At 30.7% G+C, this 24,901-nt stretch overlaps 1 protein-coding gene across 1 annotated transcript; it reads right to left on the reverse strand.

The window, feature by feature from the left end:
• Positions 1 to 2,726: 2,726 nt before the first annotated feature.
• LOC131853373 (zeta-sarcoglycan-like) lies at positions 2,727 to 24,636 on the reverse strand. Its single transcript, XM_059204241.1, has 7 exons — positions 24,552 to 24,636; positions 22,995 to 23,515; positions 5,932 to 6,157; positions 5,293 to 5,482; positions 4,340 to 4,532; positions 3,409 to 3,532; positions 2,727 to 2,936 (listed from the first exon to the last, which is right to left on the reverse strand). The coding sequence occupies exons 2-7, from the start codon at positions 23,075 to 23,077 to the stop codon at positions 2,742 to 2,744; spliced, it is 1,011 nt and encodes a 336-aa protein (XP_059060224.1). The 5' UTR covers positions 23,078 to 23,515; positions 24,552 to 24,636; the 3' UTR covers positions 2,727 to 2,741.
• Positions 24,637 to 24,901: the final 265 nt, after the last annotated feature.

Consider the following 24,901-nt stretch of genomic DNA (forward strand, 5'->3'; position numbering starts at 1 on the left):
GTGAACATAGTCTATACAAATAATCAGACTCCAACTTTAAAGCATCCGAGTAGTAGATGTAAATCACTACATACACTATATGTAGCCACTACCAAAGAAATGTGTTTGTTTACTTGCTGTAAGGCTGCGACTTGACCAGCTTGATTTAGATTAATATAATAATGAACATATATTATGAATATATAAACCTGATGGCTGTAATACTGGATTGAATACTCAACAAGATGCTTTGTCAACTGTCTACGTTGAGGTGAACGTAATATATGAAATTCTCATATTTCGCTACGAATATTTGAATCTAACTTAGCAGGGGGTGAGTCTGGTGCCGTCTCGTGTCTTTATTATGGTTTGTTATTGTTATTTTCATTAAAAGGGATCTGGTCAAAATCATAAAATAATATACATTGTGAAGGCTAAACTTGTTCAAGTTTAAATTTCCAAGTTCCAGAGGTTCTTGATCTTTATGTTCAAGTCAATTTATGATGAACCTCTCGAGTCTATATGTAAATCGGTGGCGCTATCATAGTAAACAAACCTGCTTGATAATGTCAACTGCGAGCATTTTATGTACCAATAATAATTGTAATTAAGTAATAAAATCTAAATGAACTGGATATATTAAAATGGATGAATTCAACTTGTGGTACAGGCGTAGCCATATGAATGTTGATGACTATGTTGAAATATGAATGACATACAAATATGTCACTAGTATTTGTGCTCGTCCGCAGTGAAATAGGCACACTATATCATCCTCTGTTTAAAATATAAAAGATTAACATGTAATATTTTGTTACGCATATATGTAAATTTAAAATACGATATGTACTACAAAGTTACATGAACACGTACAATGTAACATAATATATATAATTATTAATTTATTAGAAGTATTTTTTTAAATAACATTTAATATAAAATTGCAAATACGTCAAATTCTTTTGCACTAAATGTATATTTGTGCAAAAATAATTTATATTTAAAAGAAAATTATATTAATATAAAATTAAAATGATCTATATCCTTTTTATCCATCCTTATATCCACCATAGATTACTAAGTAAATTTCTACAGATTACTTATACCCCAAAACAAATTGTTTAAATAAATAAATCAATCAAATTACTGTCTTTTTTTAATTTACATTACATTTCAATTTTTACATTTACGCCTGCAATATAGATGCATATTGCACCCGTAAATGTAAAAATTGAAACTACCTTTGGCCATTTATGAAATTTTGTTCCTATTTTTTAAAACAATAAATCTGAATTTAGTCCAGCTATATGACATCCTTTTTGGAACGTGCTTTAATCTATGAAAAGTTCATTAACCGGCTTCGAACATAACTGTGAACAAAATATTACAACCACCCCAATTTTTCATACCAGAAACAGACGCCTGCATAGGTACCCCGTCCCATCTTTTTGCTAAGCAACAACTGGTTCAAAGAATTAATGAGATGCTGTGGTAGGAAAAGAGAATGAGAAGTTTCACGGGAGTAGTTGTGTATTCTATAATATTTGTGTTCATGTTTATTACCATTACTCTCTTATTGTTATCACTTACTTGATAAGAAGTGATAACAATACCCCATTAGAATATCAATTCATGACAAACAAAAAAGGCCACGATATTTGAAAATTTCAATAGTTGTAACGTATAAACTTTTGTTACTTAAAATATAAACTCGATCTCAATGTATTAATGTTTTTAATGGAAAAAGATTGCTCCACATAGGAATATTTTTCGATTAAAAGAACCTCTTCATCGAACACTAAAACAAATTACATTCATAAAACTGTAGAGCCAATCTTCAAATAAGTTTAAATTACATAATTATTAATCTTTCTATGAAACAATTATGTTCAGAGTCCATAAATTCTGTAATAATATACAAATAAATATAAAAGTCGAAATGAATAGTTGAATAATTAGCTTATTTATATTCAAATTCCGTTCCTTTAAGTAAAGTAATTAAATTTTTTGCCGGATTTATAGCGCTAACCGAAACGGAATTATTTATTTATTATTTCAATTTTCTTTGCATAATATTTAAATAATAACAGAAAATGTAGATAATTAGATTATTCTAACGCTGATCCAAAAGGCACTAGAATTTATTATAATTATTAAATTTAATTTGATACGTTTTTCAAAATCGTTGTATTTGCATAACCTGGATACATTAAAATACTGAATATTAAAATGATTAAACATTATTTAAATCTGATTTATAGAAATACGAGCATCACTGTAAAGTTGTAAACACTAGCTAATAAACATTAAGCATTAAGTAAAATAAATATAGTAATGAATCTAGTGCATCTCTTTAGTATTATATTACAAAGAGGTAAAATATAAATTTGCTCCATTTCATATCACTATAATACGGGACGACATTAATATTGTAGAAAGTATCGAGTCAGAAAAATAGTTGTAATAAAATCTTGATACTTACAAATAGATATATTAACAGCACGATAATAGAATGTAAAATAAGATATCTGAAATATATAATTATATACATTTTTACTAATTTGACATATTATTATTAGAAACTATCTAACGAAAATTGTAACAATCAGAAATAAACTTGGTTTCCTATAACATCTATATAATATAAATATACATAGACAATTTAGAACACATTTTATACATTATGACTAGATATTTATATTTATATAATAACATAAAAATTGACTAAGTTGATTAAGCCCATAGATCACAGTATAAAAACATCATCGACAAATAAGACTTTCCTCCCTAGCACCGCAAGCGCCATGCGGCGGCGCTAGGAACAGCTTGCCGTTAGCGCACGCACATAACTGGTAAATGTTCTGATGATGTGAATCGTGGGAGTGTGGCGCTGAAGGTGGCAATGGTAGTGCTGACTTCAGTTTCGGCATATATATGCTCGGAGCGTCCAAGTGTATCTGTAATGTTAGCTAATAACATTATGGCTCATAAACCGATTTTTTCCTGCAAATAACACACGTATACATCCTGACACACATTTACACATACATGGACTGTTTATCAATCCCATAAATTGTCTTATACAGCTATAACATTATACTACTGTATTTAGTAGTTACAGTAGTCTTTTTAAAATCACTAATTCTTGTTTGAATTAATATATTGTGTACAGTATAAAATATTGAACTTATACGCCTAAAACATGTTTACCATCCAAGCTTTTTAGCTCCAATTATAAAAGTCTGACACAGTTTGGGAACTACCATGTTGAAAAGATTAATAATAATTAGATATTATATTATATTGGTATTATTGGACCATAAATTGGTACTCTTGTTTTTATTACAATTTAAATTTCAGATAAATCAGTACCAATCATAATATATTGACAAGTCTCAATAATGGCACATAGAATAAAAGTATACTTACTGATCCTGCTATAGACTTTAGGTGAAACGTGGTAAGGCAGCTAGCACTAATGTCCCCAGCGCGAGACTCCAGAGCTATGTTCTGTGCTGCGTGCATTTCCAACGATCGTGTGGGCGATTCCAAGCTAAAATAATACATAGCAATATAGTAATAATAATAATCTCAGGACAATTCACACAGCGCCATCTAGACCCAAGTTAAGCTAGCTAAAGCTTGTGTTATGGGTACTAGATAACTGATACATATACTAGATTTTTTTTTCGTAAATACATACATAATATACATAGAAAACACCCAGACCAATACAAACAATCATACTCATGAATACAAATGTTTGTGCCGTGCGAGGAATCGAACCCGCGACCATCGGACGTAAGGCGGTGTAGTGTGACCGCTAGACCACCGAGGTCGTCAAATAATATAGAACAACATTTATTAAACTTTAAGTAACTTTAAATTTTTTTTACATTCTTATTATTTCCAAAACAACTGACATGAACTATTTAAATTTATATTCTTTTATTTCACATTTATGGGGCAATTTAAAAATTCGTCTTAAGCAGTTAATTGATAATTGAAAACAATATTCCTTAATCGGTAGTCCACGCGTAACTGTATGGAGGACCACAATTCATCCCTTGATTATCAACGCATAACCAGTAAAAAATAATCACCATCAAAATTTGTGAAGTTCGTAAAAAGTAAAGTCTTCATATTTAATATTTATTGAAGTAGTCATAGAGAAAATTATTAGATTTCAGAGAGATCTACAACGAAAAAAGGTTACAAAATGCTGATTTAAAAAAACTATGCATTTTGTTGATTCCTATGAGTATTTCAAATATGAATACATGGTCATACAGTTTTCATTATTGCAAGAGATGAATTGGTGCATATTTCTTTTTAGTATTAACAGTTACGATTAACTTACACTAATTGTTTAGAAGGCGGCGCTCTAACCAGAGGCGTCTGCGCAGCTGTGTGCAGCGTTACGCCTGCAGGGCTAACAACGTTCAAGGTATCAGCACCCACAGTGACCGAGTCCTGGCTCGCTCCTAATAGTAACGCTCCCCTCGAATCACGTACCTCCAATCTAGCTACGTTTACTTCCAGGCGATCGTGACCTAGACATTTGTTGATATAACAGTTGTGAAATGAAATCATGACGCATACGAAAATACGTCTAGAATTAGAATATTATTAATATAATTGGAATAAAAATATACCGAAAATGAGAACCTACTGTTTTTGAGACATATCAAGAAGTACCTATTTAATGACAAATTAGATTTATATTAATAAAAACGAGTAAAAAGCGAACATAATAATAACGTATTCCACATGTCGGTACAGTCAATTTGCTCTTATACTATTTCGAACATACTAAAAGCTATAAATAATTGTAATATTTGACAAATAGAATTGCACAAACAATTGGACGTGACAATAATGCAAAAACTTGAACCACTAAATATCTAAAATCAAATAACGAACATAATATGTGATCTTTTTACTTTATCTTTCCGTAGTCCTACAATGAATTTTCAAACAATTTTATTCGTTAAAATCGCTACAGCTGCTACGGTGCTAATATGTTTTATGAGTATTTAAAGACATATATTTGTACCTCTCTAATATTAAATTGTTATATCTGGTCAACATGTAAATATGTAAATGCATTTACATATTTGCAAATGACTTGCAAATGTTGACGATATTTAATAAACTTTATTCCATCAATGGATCTCATTAGTTACAACATTTATAATAAAACTGATTATTAGTTATTTTTTTGGATAGGAAAATAAAGCCACTTGTGAAATTACGGATTTTAGCAACTCCTTTCAGTAAGGTCACGTTAGTATCATATGATTCTTAACTTACTTAAAAACAATCTACTCTGCAATAGTCCATGGGGATCTCGTGTAGAGACGGTAAAGTTACGTGATGACTCTATAGAGATTGGCTGTCCACGGCGCGACTTAATGCTTGAAGTAAACAATGAATCCAGTACCAACGCCTGTCCCAATAGTTGCAGCCCTCCAGGCACGATACGTAGCTGGCCCATACCCTCCTAAAGAAATAAAACTTTATATTATTTTATTTATTACATAAAAACAATGAATGAAATCCACTTAAATAAGATTTACAAAAGAGGCTTTAAGATATTTCTCATTTGCAAGTTTTATGACTTGAAATGGTAATGAATGATGATCAAATAAACTCAATAAAAAGACGTAATCACCACATATCGATATGAAACTGCACATAATACTTTCTGATTTCAAGTCTTTTTATTCTCCCGTTCTTTATCATATCTAAAATTATTTACTTCCCTTTTTTCTTGTTATTATAATATATTCAAATTTACAGTCATATGCAGTATTTTAGGAAATTATTCGATGACAGAAAAAATAATACTGAACAACAATAGTTAATTATATAATTGCACTGTACATCGTAATCGTAGTCTTCATTATAGTTTATGTAATTTAGTAATATTTAATGCACCATAATACTCACCGAATTAAAATCCAAAACTTTAAGAACCCACAACGTGAGCGCGAGATTAATAATCATCATAAACATAAGTGCCATGACAAGAATGTAAAGACATTTCTTCCGCCAACCGTAGATGCCAACTTTGAATTGGCTATTATAACTGTTCCTGATCGAGTCGGCCTTTGTGTCCCGGCCCGCATTGTTGTTGAGGATTGGCTCCGGGGTGATCTTGTCCGCATAAGGTATCCTGCAACAAATATTTCTTTGAAACAACGCCAATACATTGTTTACTGAACTTTTATTATTCTTTCCGATTTCAATAACCGCCTGTAAAAATGTAAATTTCAATGTAGTGAATAGTAGTCGAGCAGTATATTTGTGGTGTAGAAGTTTACTACACTGCCCCACTGCTACTTCCGATGGTCTCCGGTTCAATACCATTTCAACACAATACAAACACATATTTATGCCTTTTTGTTTCTAATAAGATTAAGATTTTTCTACATAATACATGTAGATATTTACGTCCAAATATATATTAATGTAACTATAATATTTCTAAAATATACAGTTTATTTACTGAACAGAATTTCAACTAGAAACTCGACAATAATTAGTATTTGGCGCTGACTACTACTATGATTATATTAAAAGAAAATGAGCGATAAAGGAACCAAGAAAATATTGTAATAATATAACAGTTTAAAAACATTGAGTATTTAAAGTGACTTGTATTACACATAATACAGAAAAGTATTTAAACATAACAATGGAAAGGGCTATCCATTCTATTGTTACGTTTAAATACTTTTCTTATACACATATAAGGCCTCTAACTAGAAAGGGTGTGTATAATAATTTTTTTTTTCACTACTATAAGTTTGTAGCTATCCTAATTATAAGCAAAATATGTATTCTTTAATATATAAAAAAGTAGGCTCAATATAGTTCTGACTACTGTTGACATTTCCAATTTTCTGTTGTCGGTTCCAAGCTTGGCCACTAGACACCGCGTCCTCCCTTGTGTATTGTTCACATTAAAATATTATCTCGCTTATATTTTCGCATCTAGTACCCATGAAATGCATTTTGGTAGATTTGCATCGATCTAATTCACATTACTTTATTAAAATATACTATTATGTAAGTAGTAATAATAATAATAAATATGAAATCCAAATTTTTCTTTTAAGGTTATTAAAAACAGTACCTAAAACTATAATTTCTCTATCCTAATCATAAGTTACAAAATAGGTTATTTATGAAAATTAGATGATGATATGGCATAATATACGGAATACTTTGTGGTCTTAAAGAAAACATAATATGTAACATAAGTGTGATATCTACATATTTTTGTAAATTATTATTTTTATAATACAATTGCAACAATAGTGTAAATTCTGCACGAAGTTTAACGACTTGTAACAAGATTTATTCTCTTATTTTTAGTTTATTTCACTATTGTTTTTCTTCTGTGAAATATAATTTTCAATTTCTAAACATTATGGACACTTTTGGCCGTGTTTTAAAGTTATCTATCTGGTATTCGTAAAACTGGGCAGCGTCAGCAGACGGGAGCCATAAATTTACAAGGATTCGAGCTCGACAGGCACACTGAAAAATTCTTGTAAGGACGCGGCACAAGTCTGGTCGCCCGTTACCCCTACTGCTAACGGGCGACCAGATACGATGTCAGGGATATGTTTATAACGCTTGCATTTCACGTAACTTTATTAACCTAGTACAAATTTTGTCCTTGTTATGAACCTACTACAGTTGTATTAATAATAATTGATTCTTAGATATTCCTTCTTAACAAAGATAACGATTACGATGTTGAGTAATTTTCTCGTTGGTCTAATAAATAATTTATTTATATATATACAATGACTTATTTAAATGTGTATACAAGTACCTAATTGTGAAATATAATATTCTCCTTATTTTAAAAAACAAATTGGTTTTTGTTTTAATAACAACAACACTTTTTACTATAATTTAAAAAAGTTAAAGCTAGATAAATTAAATATGTGAAAAATAAATATAAGAATTCACAAAAACCAATCACTGTTCGTTAGTTCTAATTCAATAACGGCTTGATCGATTTATATATTTTTTTATGATTGTTGTCTGTCTATCTAAAAACAGAACACTAATTCATAGATAATAAGGTTTATCTATTTAAAACTGTTTAACACAAAAATTCCAAAATCATCACTTCACTGAAGCTAACAAAACAAAAACTATTTCTATATTGATTTTGTCGCCTTTCTTTCTTTTGTATAGAATTCACTTCTGAATGCTAACAGTGTCTGTTAGATTTATTTTTTCAAATATCTGGTACGTTGTTTTAATGCAAACATAACGAATCGTCGAGGCGGATGTCGCAAGCGGGATTTACTCTAATCTTGATACAATAAGGGGGAAAATTGTACGTACCCTCTTTCTATACTAACTCGTGTTTATGGGACAAACAAGTTACTTGCAGTGATGCATGTTGTACGATAAATTTATATTTGTATATTATTTTAGAAAAACGTTTATCATGAAAATGTTTAATTTTAGCTCATTGAAAACATATTGAGTCCTACTTCTAGCTGTTATTACTTCAACTTTCAAATTACTTCTAACAAGAGATTTATTGCACTACTGTGAGAGTTTCGCTATTTTTCATCTATTTTACATTACGTAAACTATTTCTGTAATCAATTAATTGTCTGTTATATTGATTCCACATCAATCTTGAAATCGATTTCGCATAATATTAATTACAATTAAGATTTGATTCGATAAATAATCCCACTCTACATGAAGAATAAATAAAATGATATACAATTATTTAAAAAACTGTTTTAGAATCAAATTAATAATCTATATTAGATGATTTTAAATATTGGCTCTATCTTAATAACGTTTGGTAATATGTACGCAACTACATAAAAAGAAACATGAAATTTTAACGAAATCTGTGTGGAAGCGTTTCTGAACTTTATCTCTCGGTCCAGTCTCCTAACACGTTTGGGGGGTTTACGAGGCATTAGAAACCAATTACACCAATAATACTCCCACGCCCGACTTACCTACTTTTTTCGAATCTAATCGATATCAATCAATAGGTTAGGTTACATTGCTTTGATGAAATATACAATTTTATTTCAACTATACTCACATACTAATATTATACAGAGGCAAAGATACTGAGTCCGGAATAATCATTGCTACTTCTGATCCGATTTTGAAAATTATTTTAGTGTTGGATTTATCAAGGAACACATTTATATAGGAGCGGAGCTGAATTAAAATTGGTGGCTACGGAAAAATATGTGATGCATATAATCAAAAAATCGAATATGGGACGTATAAAAAAAGCCTAACACGAAGACCGTCAAATATGGCTATGTTAAATGCGTAACACTGATAAAAGGTATAAATGGGGTGGAATCCAATAAATTCTCGGCGCGGAAGCGTAAACGATGAACGTAGACGGGCACGTAGCAGTTGTAGCCCGTAGGCGGGGTCCGTAGCCCGTAGCGATGTAGTGGCGTAGCCAGGAGCTCGCGTACCGCAAATGAGCCTTATTAATCATCCCCATCATGGCACCTCGGCCTCTGAGCTTCCTCTGTTACCAGATTCTTCTTATAAAGATCAGTTTTTATTTATTTAATGACGAGTGTGAGTTAAGCAAATATGCAAGTAAAATCAACAACAAAATTTAATTCTAAACCTAATATAATAACTTAACAAATTAAATTTTTATCACTTTTTATTCAAAGTCATAATCAATTATAATTTGAAAGTTGAAATGAGTGAGATAAAACTACCCCCCAGGTCAGTTTATACAAAGTGCATCTTTTGTATGTTAATATTACTAGCTGCCGGCCTCGAATTCGCACGGGTGTACATGTATTATACATATAGGTTACATCTCTACCTCTTGAATCACTCTATCTATTTAAAAAAAACAACTTCAAATCCGTTGCGCTGTTTTAAACATTTAAGCATATATAGGGACAGACAGCGACAGCGACTTTGTTTTATACTATGTAATGATGATAAACATCAGTTAGGATACGATTTAAATGCTTATAGAGTTCAAGCATTTAAATGGTTTTCCGCATTCATTTTAACACAAAATATATTAATTAAATATACTTAATATCATTTGTTGAGAGTATGCGCTAATTGAGCATTTCATCAGGCAGCGAGTGCGGAATGCGCGGCCGTCGCACATTCGTTAGCAATATTCCACTAACGAACCAAACTAATGGCTATTAACTTGAATAACGTAGCACTTTGCGTTTCGAATGCCGCACCTACGCACTCCGCTACATGATTCCTAGATTTCACACAATCGCATTAAATTTCTATAAAAAAAATAAGTTTAGATCTCAAAGAAATCTAAACTTACAATTTTTATATATATTTAAATATTTTTTTAGAATAAACACTACATAGGTTTAAATCGACGTATATATATATACAGATTACAATATCTTATACACATTACACAAAAAGTTTTAGTCATACATAACTCGCGACTATAAAGAAAATAGCCAATTTTTTATCGATTCCGTATCTCCGTTTTATTTATATATAAAAATATTCAATATTTATTACACTATGCTTACTATGTTTACGTTTTTTCTAATAAAAATATGTCAATGTCTAATATATTGTAACCTCAAGAAACATTCGCTTTAAAATTTTAGACACGTTGCCAAATTCTTCAAGCCTCAAGAATAAATGTTCGAATGTAGGGGAGTAATATAAGAAAATCTGCAGTATTTGAGATGCCACTTCAAGGTAAGCTGTGTAAGCCTACACAATGGGAGTGCCATAAATTAAGTTTTCAATTTGCCAATGACGTATCGCTAAGGCGATGTGAAACGAGAAACATAAGGTACCAAAATTGATGTTTAAAACATGCCTATTTCTAATTAAACCTGAATACAAAGTATATACACTATACGTAATATAGTAACGTAATGTTTGTAACTAAAAATTAAAATAATAAATTACTGTGGTATCAAAACTATCTCATATTTTTTTCTAAAATCTCTATCTTATCTAATATCGATTTTGGAATAATCCACGGAACTGAACATAGTAGAAAACCATACAAGTCATTCCCCAATATTACATTATATAATAACATCATCTCATCATCAATAACTTAATATATAATACGCTATTTATATATACGCTAATATATATATACGCTATTTAGGTACATCGAGTCTTAAACTGTCTTTTTCGCTATATAATATAATAGGATGGGCTGTGATAAAAATAAAATTATGAATGAATACTGTGATAGTATATAGAACGCTGAGGTTGGTGCAGTCAACAATGCCAACAATCGAACCCTTTGTAGAAGATATAACAGTATTAATGTATCGAGAATAAAGTATATCAGAAAGACAAAGCTATCAACAAAACCATGTTAACAAAAAATATTATAAAAATAAACAAAGCTCTGTACAAATACTTTGCTTAAATTTATTCATATTTTAATAGCTTAAGAAGAAAGCAACCTGCATAACCTGTCTGAAGCCCTTTTTACAAATACTCGTTATCGCGAGAAGTGAGTATAAAAGCCCAAATACACTATCATGTTTGCAACATAGCGCAAAAATTAAAAGTAACTCCTTCTGCATGATCCCGAAATCACTGATAACCACTTAGTTATCCTTGATTAGATGAATTAGTTAACTAAGGAGTTAACTAATTCATTGTACTCTACAAGTATGTAGCAAAAGCAACCCATAAAAAAATCTATATACCTTATTTAAAATATAAACAACACTATAGATAGTGTTCAACCGTCTTGTCGTTACAAGAAAATTGGATGTAAATATATTATATAGAGCCTAACTGTTCATAGATTATAATAATATTTTATTCATGAAAGTTAACATAAACGAAATGATGCTCCAGAGGGTCGATGGTTTGCATGGAGTTGCATGCAGCAAATACAACGCAATGCTCCATTATGTGGCTCATAAATCAAGTGCATTGAAATCTCCTTCCTCTTTCGTGTCGGTGAGCCATCGCACCGAGCGACGGATATTTGAACCAATGCACCACTGAACCCTATCTCTAAACACACTATAATATAATATATATATTTTTACATCAGGTAAATGAACATGTATATATGTTCATTTACCTGATGTAAAAATATATAGTAGTTACGACGTTTTTATTCCGTTTATTACAATTACTTTGTAAATTACTTACGCGGCACTATATGATTTCGGCCTCAGCCAAAGAAGAAGTGTGTGAGTGTAAATGTAACATCTAATAATGTTAACAAATATAAGTGAGGAATAATTATGGAAATGTCTCTTGGAATGCAAGTGCGCAATGCATAGCTGTAGATTGATTGAAGCAATGTCATATTCATGTTCGCACAATGGCCGCCCGACGACCGGCGGCGTTCGGAGGTAACATCCATTCACTCAATGTTACTCAATGGCTTTTGCATGTTACATTCTGCACTTAGGCTACATTCGAAGTTGTCTACATTCAATATTTCCGTCTGTGTCACAGCGTTATATATGAGACATTAGAATACAAAACTTGTGAAATGTATTTTAAATAAAGAACACTTGTAACAAAATATAATATAACCTCCTGCAATATACATATGTAGACCAATGCCCACTTTAAATCTATACATATAACGAAAATTTTACTGATTTTTGTCATTAAATATATGAGAAAAAATATTAGTGAAAAACTTTATAAAAGTAACAGAATTAAAAATTATAATTGTTGGGATATTTGTTTGTTTTTGTTCGCTTTAATCTGAGAAACGGCTTTACCGACTTGGATGCGGTTTTCACTAATGTGTTGTGGTAAGCTTCACTTAAGATTTAGTGTTCGTTTTATTTGAGCCGGTGTGTAGACGGAGATTAATAACAAAATGTTATACATTATAATATATACAGCTTTGTCAATATTACTGTAGCTTTGAATCAGGAGACCATATCTTAATTGTTTTGATTTCTATTATAATATTCAACATTATTAATTACAGAATTAAAAAAAAGTACTCCTACGAACTTATATAGATGATTAAGCTTTGTAACACTAATTCAGTCACATTATATAATATAATATTTTTTATACTATTAGATAATTATATTTATATACCTAACATACGGAGCAAATATCTATTTCGATATCAGCTTGTTTTAGTTAAAGTTATATGTGACTATAGACATGCTTACAGTGATACCAACCAGGCATAGTAAAGCGATATGAGCACAGGAAATAGGCACAGAGTGTCATGTTCTGGTTAATACCTTGCCTGAGAGACGTGTCCGCCGGCTCAGCGAAACGTCAAAGGGAAATTGAAAATTAATTTATGCTCCTAAACAATTCTCAGAGATTGCACATCACTGACGCAAGTTAATAGCTAAGAATAAACGATGCCACTATAATACATAAAAGGCTTCAATAAATAATTGTTATTCATAATATCAACTAGTTTTTAACAGTTAGAAAAAGGTATTTCATTTTTGGTGTGTGCCTATTTATTTACAAACGATAATTTAAGATCTGACAGATATTTTTATGCTTACGAAAAGACAGTACAATCGCATTTTAATAATACAATTGTAGTTGGGCTGGGTTAAACACTGCATTAATCAATCTTACTAATAATATAAACGCAGAAGTTTGTGTAGGATGGATGTTTGTAATACTTTTACGCAAAAACAACTGAATGGATTGTAATGAAACTTTACAATAATATAGCTTATACATCTGAATAACACAGCTCATAAATATCACGCGAGTGAAACACAGGCACACAAGCACAGCTAGTATACATATAATTTACAAACACTACAAATATTGTCTATTATCTTATTATTATGTTTCACTAATATATATGTTATCGAAGTATTAAGTACCAATCGAACAAGTCCATACTGTCGGTACCGAACCACACGACATCCCTACTTTAGAATACTTGTAAGAGCTGAACGCACTCGCGGGAGGGCTCGCGGAAAGAGTCGTAAATACTCCCGACGCTGCTCACTTATAAATTAGGATCATAAAGCAGTTGCCGAAGTTTGTTGGCGGCACGACGACCATAAAACAACGCTTACGTCTCAGAGGGGAGAGGCGACACGACGCGACGTGAAGCCCGCGGTCTTTCAATTTCATCTATTACAAATATTAACTTATGTCAATTCAGAACAAGGGATTAAAAATCTTAAACAAAGTAATTTTGTACAATAATCTGCTTAGTTATATATGCGTGGAATGATTTAGGTTAAAAACATAACATAAAAACAAACTATGGATTATTTTATAGTTTACTTAGATGAAATCACAGGAAAAACTCTGCGATTTCATCCATGTAACCAAAATATACTATACACAGATTAAAAATGGTATAGTCCCTCACAAACTCAAATAGTACATGCCTAATTCAATGACGGGAATGGTTAAACTATCAACATATATGAAACAGTGCACCCACCTATGCTACCGTACCGGTACAGGATGACAATGTAAAAATAAAGTTAGGTCAGTGAACTCATCCTGGCAAAGTAACTACCGATTAATTACTATGTTTTACAGGGAGACTGCGTGGAGATCAGCCTTGGTACATTCTGCAACAATCTAATACCGATATAAACACATAAGTATTGGGTTTTGCAAGGAGTATTTCAACGGGTACTCTCACTGATAAATGTAGCGTATGTAGCACATTGCGTTTGACTATAATAGCCTAGAAGACCTAAAGGCCAATCTTCTACATCGATTCTTCAGTTAATCCAAATATATAGTTGTCTTAATACCCCTTTAGACTCAATTGTTCAGTCTACAGATAGATACTTTGTATTTCATTTATTAGTTGGTTAATTTTAATGTTTACCAGAGCAATTTTTATGTACGATCTTAAGTTCTGAATGTAAATATTTGTATTAAACAACATCTGTGTCACTTTTTTTCTCATTATTATTACGCTTTTTATAAAAAATTGGGACTATTATAGGGACAGGTTCCCCACAGGCATAGGCTCAGAAATTAACATTTTTACATAGTATAACATTAAGTCGGTTCCAGTGGCGCTTACATCTTTTAAACTTCTCAACAGATTTTAATTCAGGTTGTAGTAATAATTAGAGTGATTTAAGAGGAAGGTTTGTAAGTATAATACATGTATACCCGTGCCAAGCTGGGACGGGTATCTAGTTTTGTATAAACTGGAATATAAATATAACCCAAAATGTTAGTTCTTTAGGAATACATTCAATGCAAAATTAACAGTAACTATATTGTTGTTTACAAACAGTATGTAATTTATTTTCTTTCTTCAGAATTTATGATGTACTATGTTTGTAACATAACTTTGTTATGAGTGTTGGCACGAAGCATGTGAATTTCATCAGATCATTCAAAGATTGTGGAATCGTTGGGAAATAATTCGCAAAGCCGAGTTTGCCACAGACACTTTGCTGCACCACTTTAAGTAAGTTTCAGACCAAGTTCTACTTCGTCCAACTCATACACACTTCCAAATGACAACTTAATGACTCTATATACTTACTGTACGACTATTATTCATCGCAAGTGTTTTGAATACATTACTATTAATATTTTCCTTACTTCATACCTATCGTGCTTCGTATTAAATTAATTAATTTAAAATTATGTTTTACTAAAATTGTGCTTACAGAAGCGTTTTTATAGAATACTATCTGTTTCCGATATTATATGCTCGGCTCCATTTATTATTCGTATCCATGAGTATTTTAAACATCTGTTGTTATTCAATTCTTACTTAATTAAATAATACCATGTCCAAACAGCTTTTTAAACTTTGTGGTTATTTTGACTGTGCGTTTAGTTATTTAGTTGGTCAGGACAATTATTTTATAGTATGACATTTTATTAGTATACACAATAATTATACAATGTTTAATTATTATTAGTAATGCCTTTTTATTGTGATTATCTATATTCACGGCCATTTAACCATTGTGTGTCTCCGGCCGTCATCGCAATATTGACATCCTAATTTCGTGGTTTTGTTTACGGTGTAGAGTCGAGTCGACTCGACATCGAAATATTGACTGAGCCAAATAACCTTCTAAAGCCCAATACGTTAATATTCAACAGATTAAATCTGATAATTTGAGATTAAATCGTGCCAAATAAAACAAACTTTTTTAGTAAATAATAAATATGTACAATATTAGTACTATAAAAATAAATATCACCCACTTGAATTAAATATAGTTTATGCATAGAAATATTTTATTCGTTCAAATAACTTCCAATAAACATGTAATATTTTTTGGACCTCTCAAAGAGCGAATGATGTTGAAAGCAATAAAAATTACGTTTCCTGACACGCATTCTATGTACATTTGGAAAACGCCGTCGCAAGAGTAACACGCGTAAATAATTCAGTCGATACCAAGCTTGCTCTCTGGAGCTTCGAATGGAATACTTACATCTGATCTGTGATTATAGATGATAAATCTATTTCTAAAATAATACAAGCATAGAAGTGGCCATCCACTTCTATGCTTGTATTATTGTTTAGGCTTTCATTATTTTTATTAAAACTGTCAGATATAAATGCATAGTACCTCAATTACATGCATATACTATAAAAGAGTGTACCTGTGATTATATTAAACAATGTACAGAAATACCCACCAGTAATAATTTACTATTCATGCTAGTAACTCATATATATCATTAAATTCGGTAAAAAATTAACCGGTAAATAAAAACATCAAACCTCTTAGAGAATTATTTAGCTATTAAGGTTTTCTATTTTTACGAGTATTTTTTTTTTTTATTTTATAGATACGGACTAATCACTTGTATAGTTATAAATTTTATATTAATAATAAATAAATAATCTCAGGACAATTTACACAGTGCCATCTAGACCCAAATTAGGCTACCTAAAGCTTTTGTTATGGGTAGACAACTAATACAAATACGTAGTAGATTTTTTTTCGTAAATATATACAGATTATACATAGAAAATACCCAGACCTTTTATGACAAGGGAGAAAATATTATTGTAATTATAATTAAAATTCAAACTGTAACAGGTAATTGTAAGTACAAATAATACAAAAAATAAAATAATGCTGTGAGAAAACAATCAGTGGTTCAGAATGTTAGTATTGTGGCTGCACAAACAAGTGGAGGCCGCAACTACGTGACGCGCAATACAAACAGAGATCACACGGCGACACGTTTATAACACATCTTTATTCTTATGTTAACAAATCTATAACAGTCTGCAAAAAAATTATGCAATTTCTGTAATTCATCAATTTCTAGTATTAGATTTTACTTTTAGAAATCTAAACAAGTTTTATTCCAGTGTCGCATGTCGGATGTACAGAATATAATTTACCATGGTCGTGACTTCTTGTATTATACAGCTTCAAATTTGAAATAAGTTTCAATCCTATTACATTGTATAGATCTTTTATTTTCAGTGAACTTTTTATGTTATTTACAAATAAATCGTAATACTTATTAAATATTAAAAATAAAATTTTAGATAATATATTTAACATAAATAATTTGATATTTTAAAAAATAATTCGTAATTAAAGGATAAGAAAATTACATAAATTAAATCTAGTATTATGTATATTATTCGAAACGAAATTGTCAAATCGTAAATACAATTGAATAAAGTATCTCTCTCCAATTAATGTACTTCTAACAAATGTCCATGCCCATCTTTTAAGTTTACTGTCACATATGAATAGTATGTGTATATATTACATGTATATTGTGCATGTATATGTTGTATTAATAATCTATATTCTATTCTAATATAATTTTAGTTTAGTTGTGCTATTGTTATGTTAAGCTACCAAGTATCTCTGTGCTTCCTGAAGATTGACTAGTAAAGAGTGCATATAGCGAAGTTCGCCTTGTTACCTGTTATACAATAATTTATTGGTCAATAAAGTAAAACAAACATGTCGTATAATTACTTAATATCTGTAATCTGTACAGAACGTTATGGGTACCTACCAACATAATTTGCTATATTTTATAGAGTTTCTGAATAATCAAATTAACTGCCACTGAAATGATTTCAACGATTCAAAATATTTTAATTGACAAACAGAAATTTGTTCCGGAAAATAGCGTTTAAATTGTGCTTGCATTTGCGGAACGTTAATCCAATGAATAAATATCACATCAAAATATCCAAATTCACTTTCTATATATAAGTGTATCTCGCGTCGTATTATGCTAAACTAGTTCTATATTTTAACAGGGAGAAATGAATACAATTCATTCTTATATTATAAATGCGAAAGTGTGTCCGTCTGTATGTTACGTCACCTTTTCACGTTTATATAATATAATAGATTGTTTCATGATTACTGATTTCGTTGTCTGCAATTTCCTAATCTTTTCTATTTTTTCCTCTATTACAAAATAAATAATTTGTATATATTTTTATACAATTTATACAAAATAGAATAAATTACACGTTTTTGTACTGTTTTTACATTTGTAGTACAAAAGTTCGTGTACTCTCGGATCAGTTCCATCAATCATCATTATTATTTTGGCATTGTTCTCTTACAAGTATGTAGAATCGTCATATTATACTGTTGTTGTCCACTAATCTCTGATGTGATAAGTATATAATAAGATTATTTGTTACCATATTTATGGAATATAATATACTGTTGCGTAGTCATGGAATATAGAATCAGTTCTAATAAGTACTATTAAAATCTTAATTTTCACGAAATAAACAAGCATGTCAGTCCAAGACTTATATAAATAAAATTGGAGTGTCTGTTTGTAATACGAAAAGAACCGTTTTTTTACTACATGCATTTGAATATAAATACGGTACATACACCAAAATAACATTTTTTACAATTTTTGTCTGTCGGTCTGTTGGTTCCGAGTAATCTCTGAAATGGCTGGACCTATTTTGATGGGTCTTTTTTGGCAGGTAGCTGATGTAATAAGGAGTAACTTAGGCTACTTTTATTTAGGAAAAAATGTTTTATTTTAGAAAAAATTAATTAAATTCCACGCGGCCGAAGTCGCGGGAACAGCTAGTCAAAAATGTATTTCTATAAATATTCATAAAGCAGTCCAAACAAAACTTATGTAGATATAAATTAATGTGTTTAGGTAGACTCGTGATCTACTGGCATGATCTATGATGATTTATTGACTGATTGAATAGTAGACAAATTATTTAATAATTTAATAGATAACTTGTTTATTATTTATATGCATTCTTTATGATCATTATATATCTACTCATACGCTATATATAATTCAGATGAAAAATGTTAGGTACCTGTTTTAAAAAAGCAGAAACCTTGTGACTAAAATCCACATTTCCTAAAACATTATTCGCGTGACTGATCGTAATTATCGCGGGAAACTCACTTTTACTTGAATGTTATTCATTCAGATTTCATAAAGTAAATTATTAGTTTTAGTAAAACTTTCATTCAATTGTATTAGTTCAAAATTGATCGCTAATGTAGTTCGGTATTTTAGATCATTAACCTATTTTAATGTCAATTGATTGCATTAGACTTAATGTGTTTACAAAAATATACAAAACAATAGATTTAATGTTGTTGCTACAGCTATAAGTTTACACTTACATTAGAGCTGTGTTTCTCAACGGAACATAAAATTTACATATAACTTATTTGCGCTGGAGGTGCGTCGGCTCGTAAATCTTGCGACAAGGGGATTTCTGTTTGTGAAGTTTCTTTTTTATTTCCACTTTATCTGTGTAACGCAAAGGTCTGTGAATACTCAGGCGCAACTCGGCAACTCGCTCAACTTTAATAAATCAATTTGTACACTTACCCGTACTTATAATGTTCGTACCAAGCACTGTTCGGCACGTGTCGAGACGTACTCTCCATGAATATGGAATGTGATAAAACATCTAGGTACTTCGTCACAAAATGTGTTACCGTGTAATCAACGACCACGGAAATTGTCTTTCATGTCTTTGTTACATTCACGTGTTCAGTTCATGTAACTTTAGTTAACGTAGTCATTAACGTAACGTTAATGTTAGTGAATTCAGGAAATACATAAAAGATACATAGGTACTATGGACCAATTTAATTAAAGCATCGGAATCCAACCGCCTGTTTAGTATCTAACAATTATACTAATAGCGTTTTATTTTACTACTTTCTTTATGACATCTAATAAAATATTTCATACATGAAATCCGTTAATTAAAGTAATGAACATGTCATTATCTTATTAGCATTATTTGTTTCATTAAATTTAGTTTTAATTATTTATTTACTAGCTGTTCCTGCGACTTCGTCCGCATGGAATTTAACTTTCGTTAAAATCGGTCCAGCCATTTCAGAGATTAGCCGGAACAAACAGACCGATAGACAGACAGACAAAAATTGTAAAAAGTGTTTATTTTGGAGTATGTACCGTATGTATATATTCGTATGCATGTAGTAAAAAACGAATGTTTTAATATTACAATCAGACACTCCAATTTTATTTATATGTATAGATGTACATATAGATATATAGGTACTATAGTCTAATCGACATTAAAGGCCTGATGCCTGTCATTAGTCCTTAAAAGGAGTAATGCATGAAAAGTTGGGCAAGAACAGTTTAATATGTCTATAATTACTCAAGATGATCACCTTTACTGGTTATATAGATATATGTCGCTGTCAAACAAAACAGATAAACCTTTAATCAACACCGGATCACGGAACTTTATAAATTTTCATCATTAACATAGTTTATTGTGAAATAATTTAATTAACTTAAAAAAGCAATGTTATGTTCTTTTTCATTGTCAGGTTAATCATAAATTACTGACGGTTCTTGATAAGATAGAAATACAATATACTCAGTTTTCTATAAATACTGCTTAAAATGTTATTTCGTTAATATAAATATATTACGTTATTGGAAGTAAAATTCTGTTCCCAGTAAACGAAATATACGAACAATTGCGTAATAATAGTTGCATCTGCAAAATGAATCAATCAACTTAATCATATTACTCGGCAGCCTCCGACAACTGAATTCACGTTAATATACCAAACACAATTTACAACTTACACGTTAAAAAAAGTATTTTCCCGTCTGCAAACCTCAAACAACAATTATAAAGTTAACCCCATGAAAATTCTTAAATGAATTAGTCTCTTGTCCGCAACCGCAATAAAATAAGAAGCCGAAATGTTTTCCATTGTTACGTGTCCATTTTGCATCACAAAGTTAGATGTGTTTGTCGTTCTATTTTAAACGCGATAACGCCAACTTTCCAGTCCTCGAAATGTGAATACCTTGTTGTGAAAATGTGACTAACGGAAACTGTACAAGTAACTCCACTGTCCTTCCTCGACACACATTCAGTACCTCTCTGTGTGCACCCCAACCCCTCGGCCGCTAGACGGCTAGCGGTGCTTATGTGGACCGGTGGACCATTTCTATTCAAATTACTTTATTACAACCATCCACTTACTTTAGGCACTTTTTATTCTAGATCAATACTCTCACAGCTTTGTTCTTTGGTATGAATAATGTTATATGTATACTAAATTAAAACCGGATTGTCTAATTTATAAATGTTATAAATTAGACAGCCCGGTTTTAATTTAGTATTATAATTTATGTTGTATGGTATATTATATAAATATATATAAACATATATTCTGGTATAGTACAGTATCGTTAAGATATCATTTTTAATTTAAGCCAATCATGATGAATTAGAGAATTATAAGAGTTACGTATATGGATAGACATACCAAAGTAGGCTGTAAATTAGGTATTAGTTTTTTATTCCTATCTACATATTCATACCCAATGTACTTATTACATTTAAAACACATAATATATAAATTTAATGTTAAAAAGCTTTTAATTTGTGGAAAGCAATGTTTTAAAAGAGAATGAGATAACGTAAAGAACAAACCAAATGAAGTAACAATAAAACGTCATAGCAGTGGTGGAATTTAAATTCTTCTACAAAGTTTACACTGTCGCCATTCGTTCAACGGTTACAAACTTTCTTACACTCAATTTATATGAAAATTTCTTTTGCCACGACTCAAAGATGTAATAATACCTTTATAATTTTAACATTACCAATATTTGACAAAATTACGATTATTATCCCTGTATTGAAGACCTGTCAGAGGCCTAGTTTAATAACAAATTAAGAATTAAAGACCTACGAAAAATTCTCTATTTTGTCTCAATTGTTAATCTTACATATTACATTTATAATATATTTTTATAATCCTTTAATTTTTTTATTTGGAGCTAAATTAAATCTACTACAATAAAGTCATTAGATATAAGTGGTAATGAAAGTCGAATCTTGCAAGGTGTTTGCAATATTATAGAAATTATATATAAACAATCATATCATTTTGAAGAAGTAGAGTTAAATTAATAAAAACAGAAGTCAGTAGAAACAGTCAAAGTTCAGTTGGAAATTAATGAAGATTACAAAATTCACGGCCATTGAGTTTCTCGCTTCGTCGAATCTTTGACTCTAAGTTGCTTGTTAGACTAAATTGAGAGTAATAATAGGACTCATTTGTTTGGTTTAAAGGTTTTGAATTTAGCTGTCCAATATATTTCTCCACATTCCAACTGTTATGAAAAAGTCAAAACAGTAACTTTAAATTAACTTAAATATTTATTATGTTTTAGGTTTTACCAAATAGATAGATCGGTTGTTGTCTCTGTCCGGAACTGGCACGTAAGAAAGTGAATGAAGAAACAGTTGACAGTTGAGAATAAGGACAGATTGTGACACTCTATTTTTCTTCGGCATACTCAGGGAGAGAACAAGGCTAGATAGTTATTATAAAAAAACTTTCATTTCACTAAATTTATAAATAGAAGATCCTTAATGTAATATATAAACTACAATTTAGAAAACAAGAAAAATTAAAGGATAAATTTGTCACAGACTTTATCGGATAATAAAATAATAATAATAATATAAAATAATAATAATAAAATAATAATATTTGTTACATTAAATTATATAAATAAATACTCACTTTCGTCCTTTGTGATCGGTATAGACAATATGATTTCTTGCCGTAGGAGTTTGGCGGGTACGGCCTAAAGACTGCGACTCCATCTTCGTTATTGTAACGCTCTTAGGCAGTAGAATTAGAAGTTTTCGTACATAACGGCGAGAGTGTTAGTCAGTCTCAGCTTTTCCCGTCTAAAACCAAGCCACACTTCCAAACTGTCTGTTTCGGAGCTGACCAACCGCTAGAATTATTCGTTGGTTGTCCGCTCGGTACGTTTAACAAGTTCGGATGGCCGGCTTGTTAGTGCTCACTGTTTCCAGGACATTGTATACACAGTTTCGACTTCTTAGCTTCACGAAAGTTACGCTCGCTCTGTTGATTTTGTTTGTTAACATTGTCCTATTAGATAAGCGCTGTTTTCAAATATAAATGCCCTTTGTGTCCATTTATTACGGGATGGATATTTATTTTTCGTAACGGCATTTATATAGTACAACTATTAAAAATCCTTTTTAAACTGGATTTCAATTTTAATCTAAGATCTGGAATAGAATAAATAAATGTTGACTGGTACACTACACATATATCTGAACAAACGAATTTAAATAAAATATTTCCTATCATCTCTTTTTTTAAATATTCAGTGAATATTAAAATGTTATAGATTTAGACCCTTTATAAAAATTATGCTTACCATTCCTAACATATAAGTTATATGTAATAACACCCCAAAATAGTAGCCACGGAATTGGAGGTATTATATAAGGATGTTTATACAAGGAAAAGGTTTGTATATCGCGAAGTATATAGGACTATGTTTACATAAGAATATATTTACCTCGAATGGTAGGCGGAGCTTAAGATCGAGGCGGGCTTATTTGAAATCGACATGGAGGTGGAGTGGTGGCAGTTGTTTAATAATAAAGATAGGCTTACAAAATTTGTAGACATGCAAAGCATAATCTTTTAGATATTTAATCCTTAATACCGACTAATACGAGTGAAACTCGTTAATTATATTCAGCTCGCACCGATTAAGCAAGAAACAAATGTATACACAAATCACTTGCTGAATTATTTCAGTCAAATATTTTGCAAATGTTGAAACATTTTCTCATTTCATAAATTATATTTCGTAAGACAGTGTACAAATGGGCTTTAATTAACTGGGGAATGTCGGCGAAACGGCAAATATGCTAGGATCGCTCGAGCGCCGGGCGCCACCACCGCCGCGCCGCGCCGGACGGGAGTCGCTATGCCCGCCTGCACTGAAAGCCCCGGTACGGCGGCACACTAACTACGATTTACATTCACTTTTATTATATTTATTACAAGTATAAAGCACATCAACATACTGACATTAATTTTTATTTATATATTTTATATCACTTTGTTTTTAAAAATGTTTTAAACTATGCATGAGCACTTATATAACTTTTATACAAACTTAGGTTTGAAATGTAGACATTTTATTGGTATTTTGGAATTGAAAATTCATATTTTATCATTTTAATTATCCAAAACTCATTGCCATAATTTTATATTATTTCGATAAAAATATAAATAGTAAGTACTCACACGTCTCTCCCTCTTCGATAATTATTTTAGAATAAGTTGAATTTTATCTTAACTTAATATTTATTCATATTTTTTTCAAGTTTTAATAACATCAACGAAAACGAAGTTACTACGAATATTAATTTTATTAAATAAACAATGTTAATAAAAGTTGCATTTTAGTACATATTGGCAAAAATTAAATAGTACGGGTACAATTCTATCTGCGGGAATTGTTACGAAATAAGTTACGATAAACGCGGTCACGGACGCAAAGGTTCGTTCACTCAGTGTCGAGGCTCACCGCCAACTGAATACTCAGTCTACTTTTGGTCTGTAAAATTATTCCATACACTCGACAATATTCAACC

This window comes from Achroia grisella, unplaced genomic scaffold (assembly GCF_030625045.1).
Source record: "Achroia grisella isolate CSIRO2021 unplaced genomic scaffold, CSIRO_AGI_Agris_v1 utg900, whole genome shotgun sequence".
NCBI lineage: Eukaryota > Metazoa > Arthropoda > Insecta > Lepidoptera > Pyralidae > Achroia > Achroia grisella.

Excerpts from the sequence above, each read along its gene's own strand:
- LOC131853373 (XM_059204241.1), bottom strand. The coding sequence starts at position 23,077 with ATGGAGTCGCAGTCTTTAGGCCGTACCCGCCAAACTCCTACGGCAAGA. Across the intron at positions 5,483-5,931 it reads AAGTTTTGGATTTTAATTCG|GAGGGTATGGGCCAGCTACG; the intron begins GTGAGTATTATG and ends TTATTTCTTTAG. Across the intron at positions 4,533-5,292 it reads GCAGAGTAGATTGTTTTTAA|GTCACGATCGCCTGGAAGTA; the intron begins GTAAGTTAAGAA and ends ACAAATGTCTAG.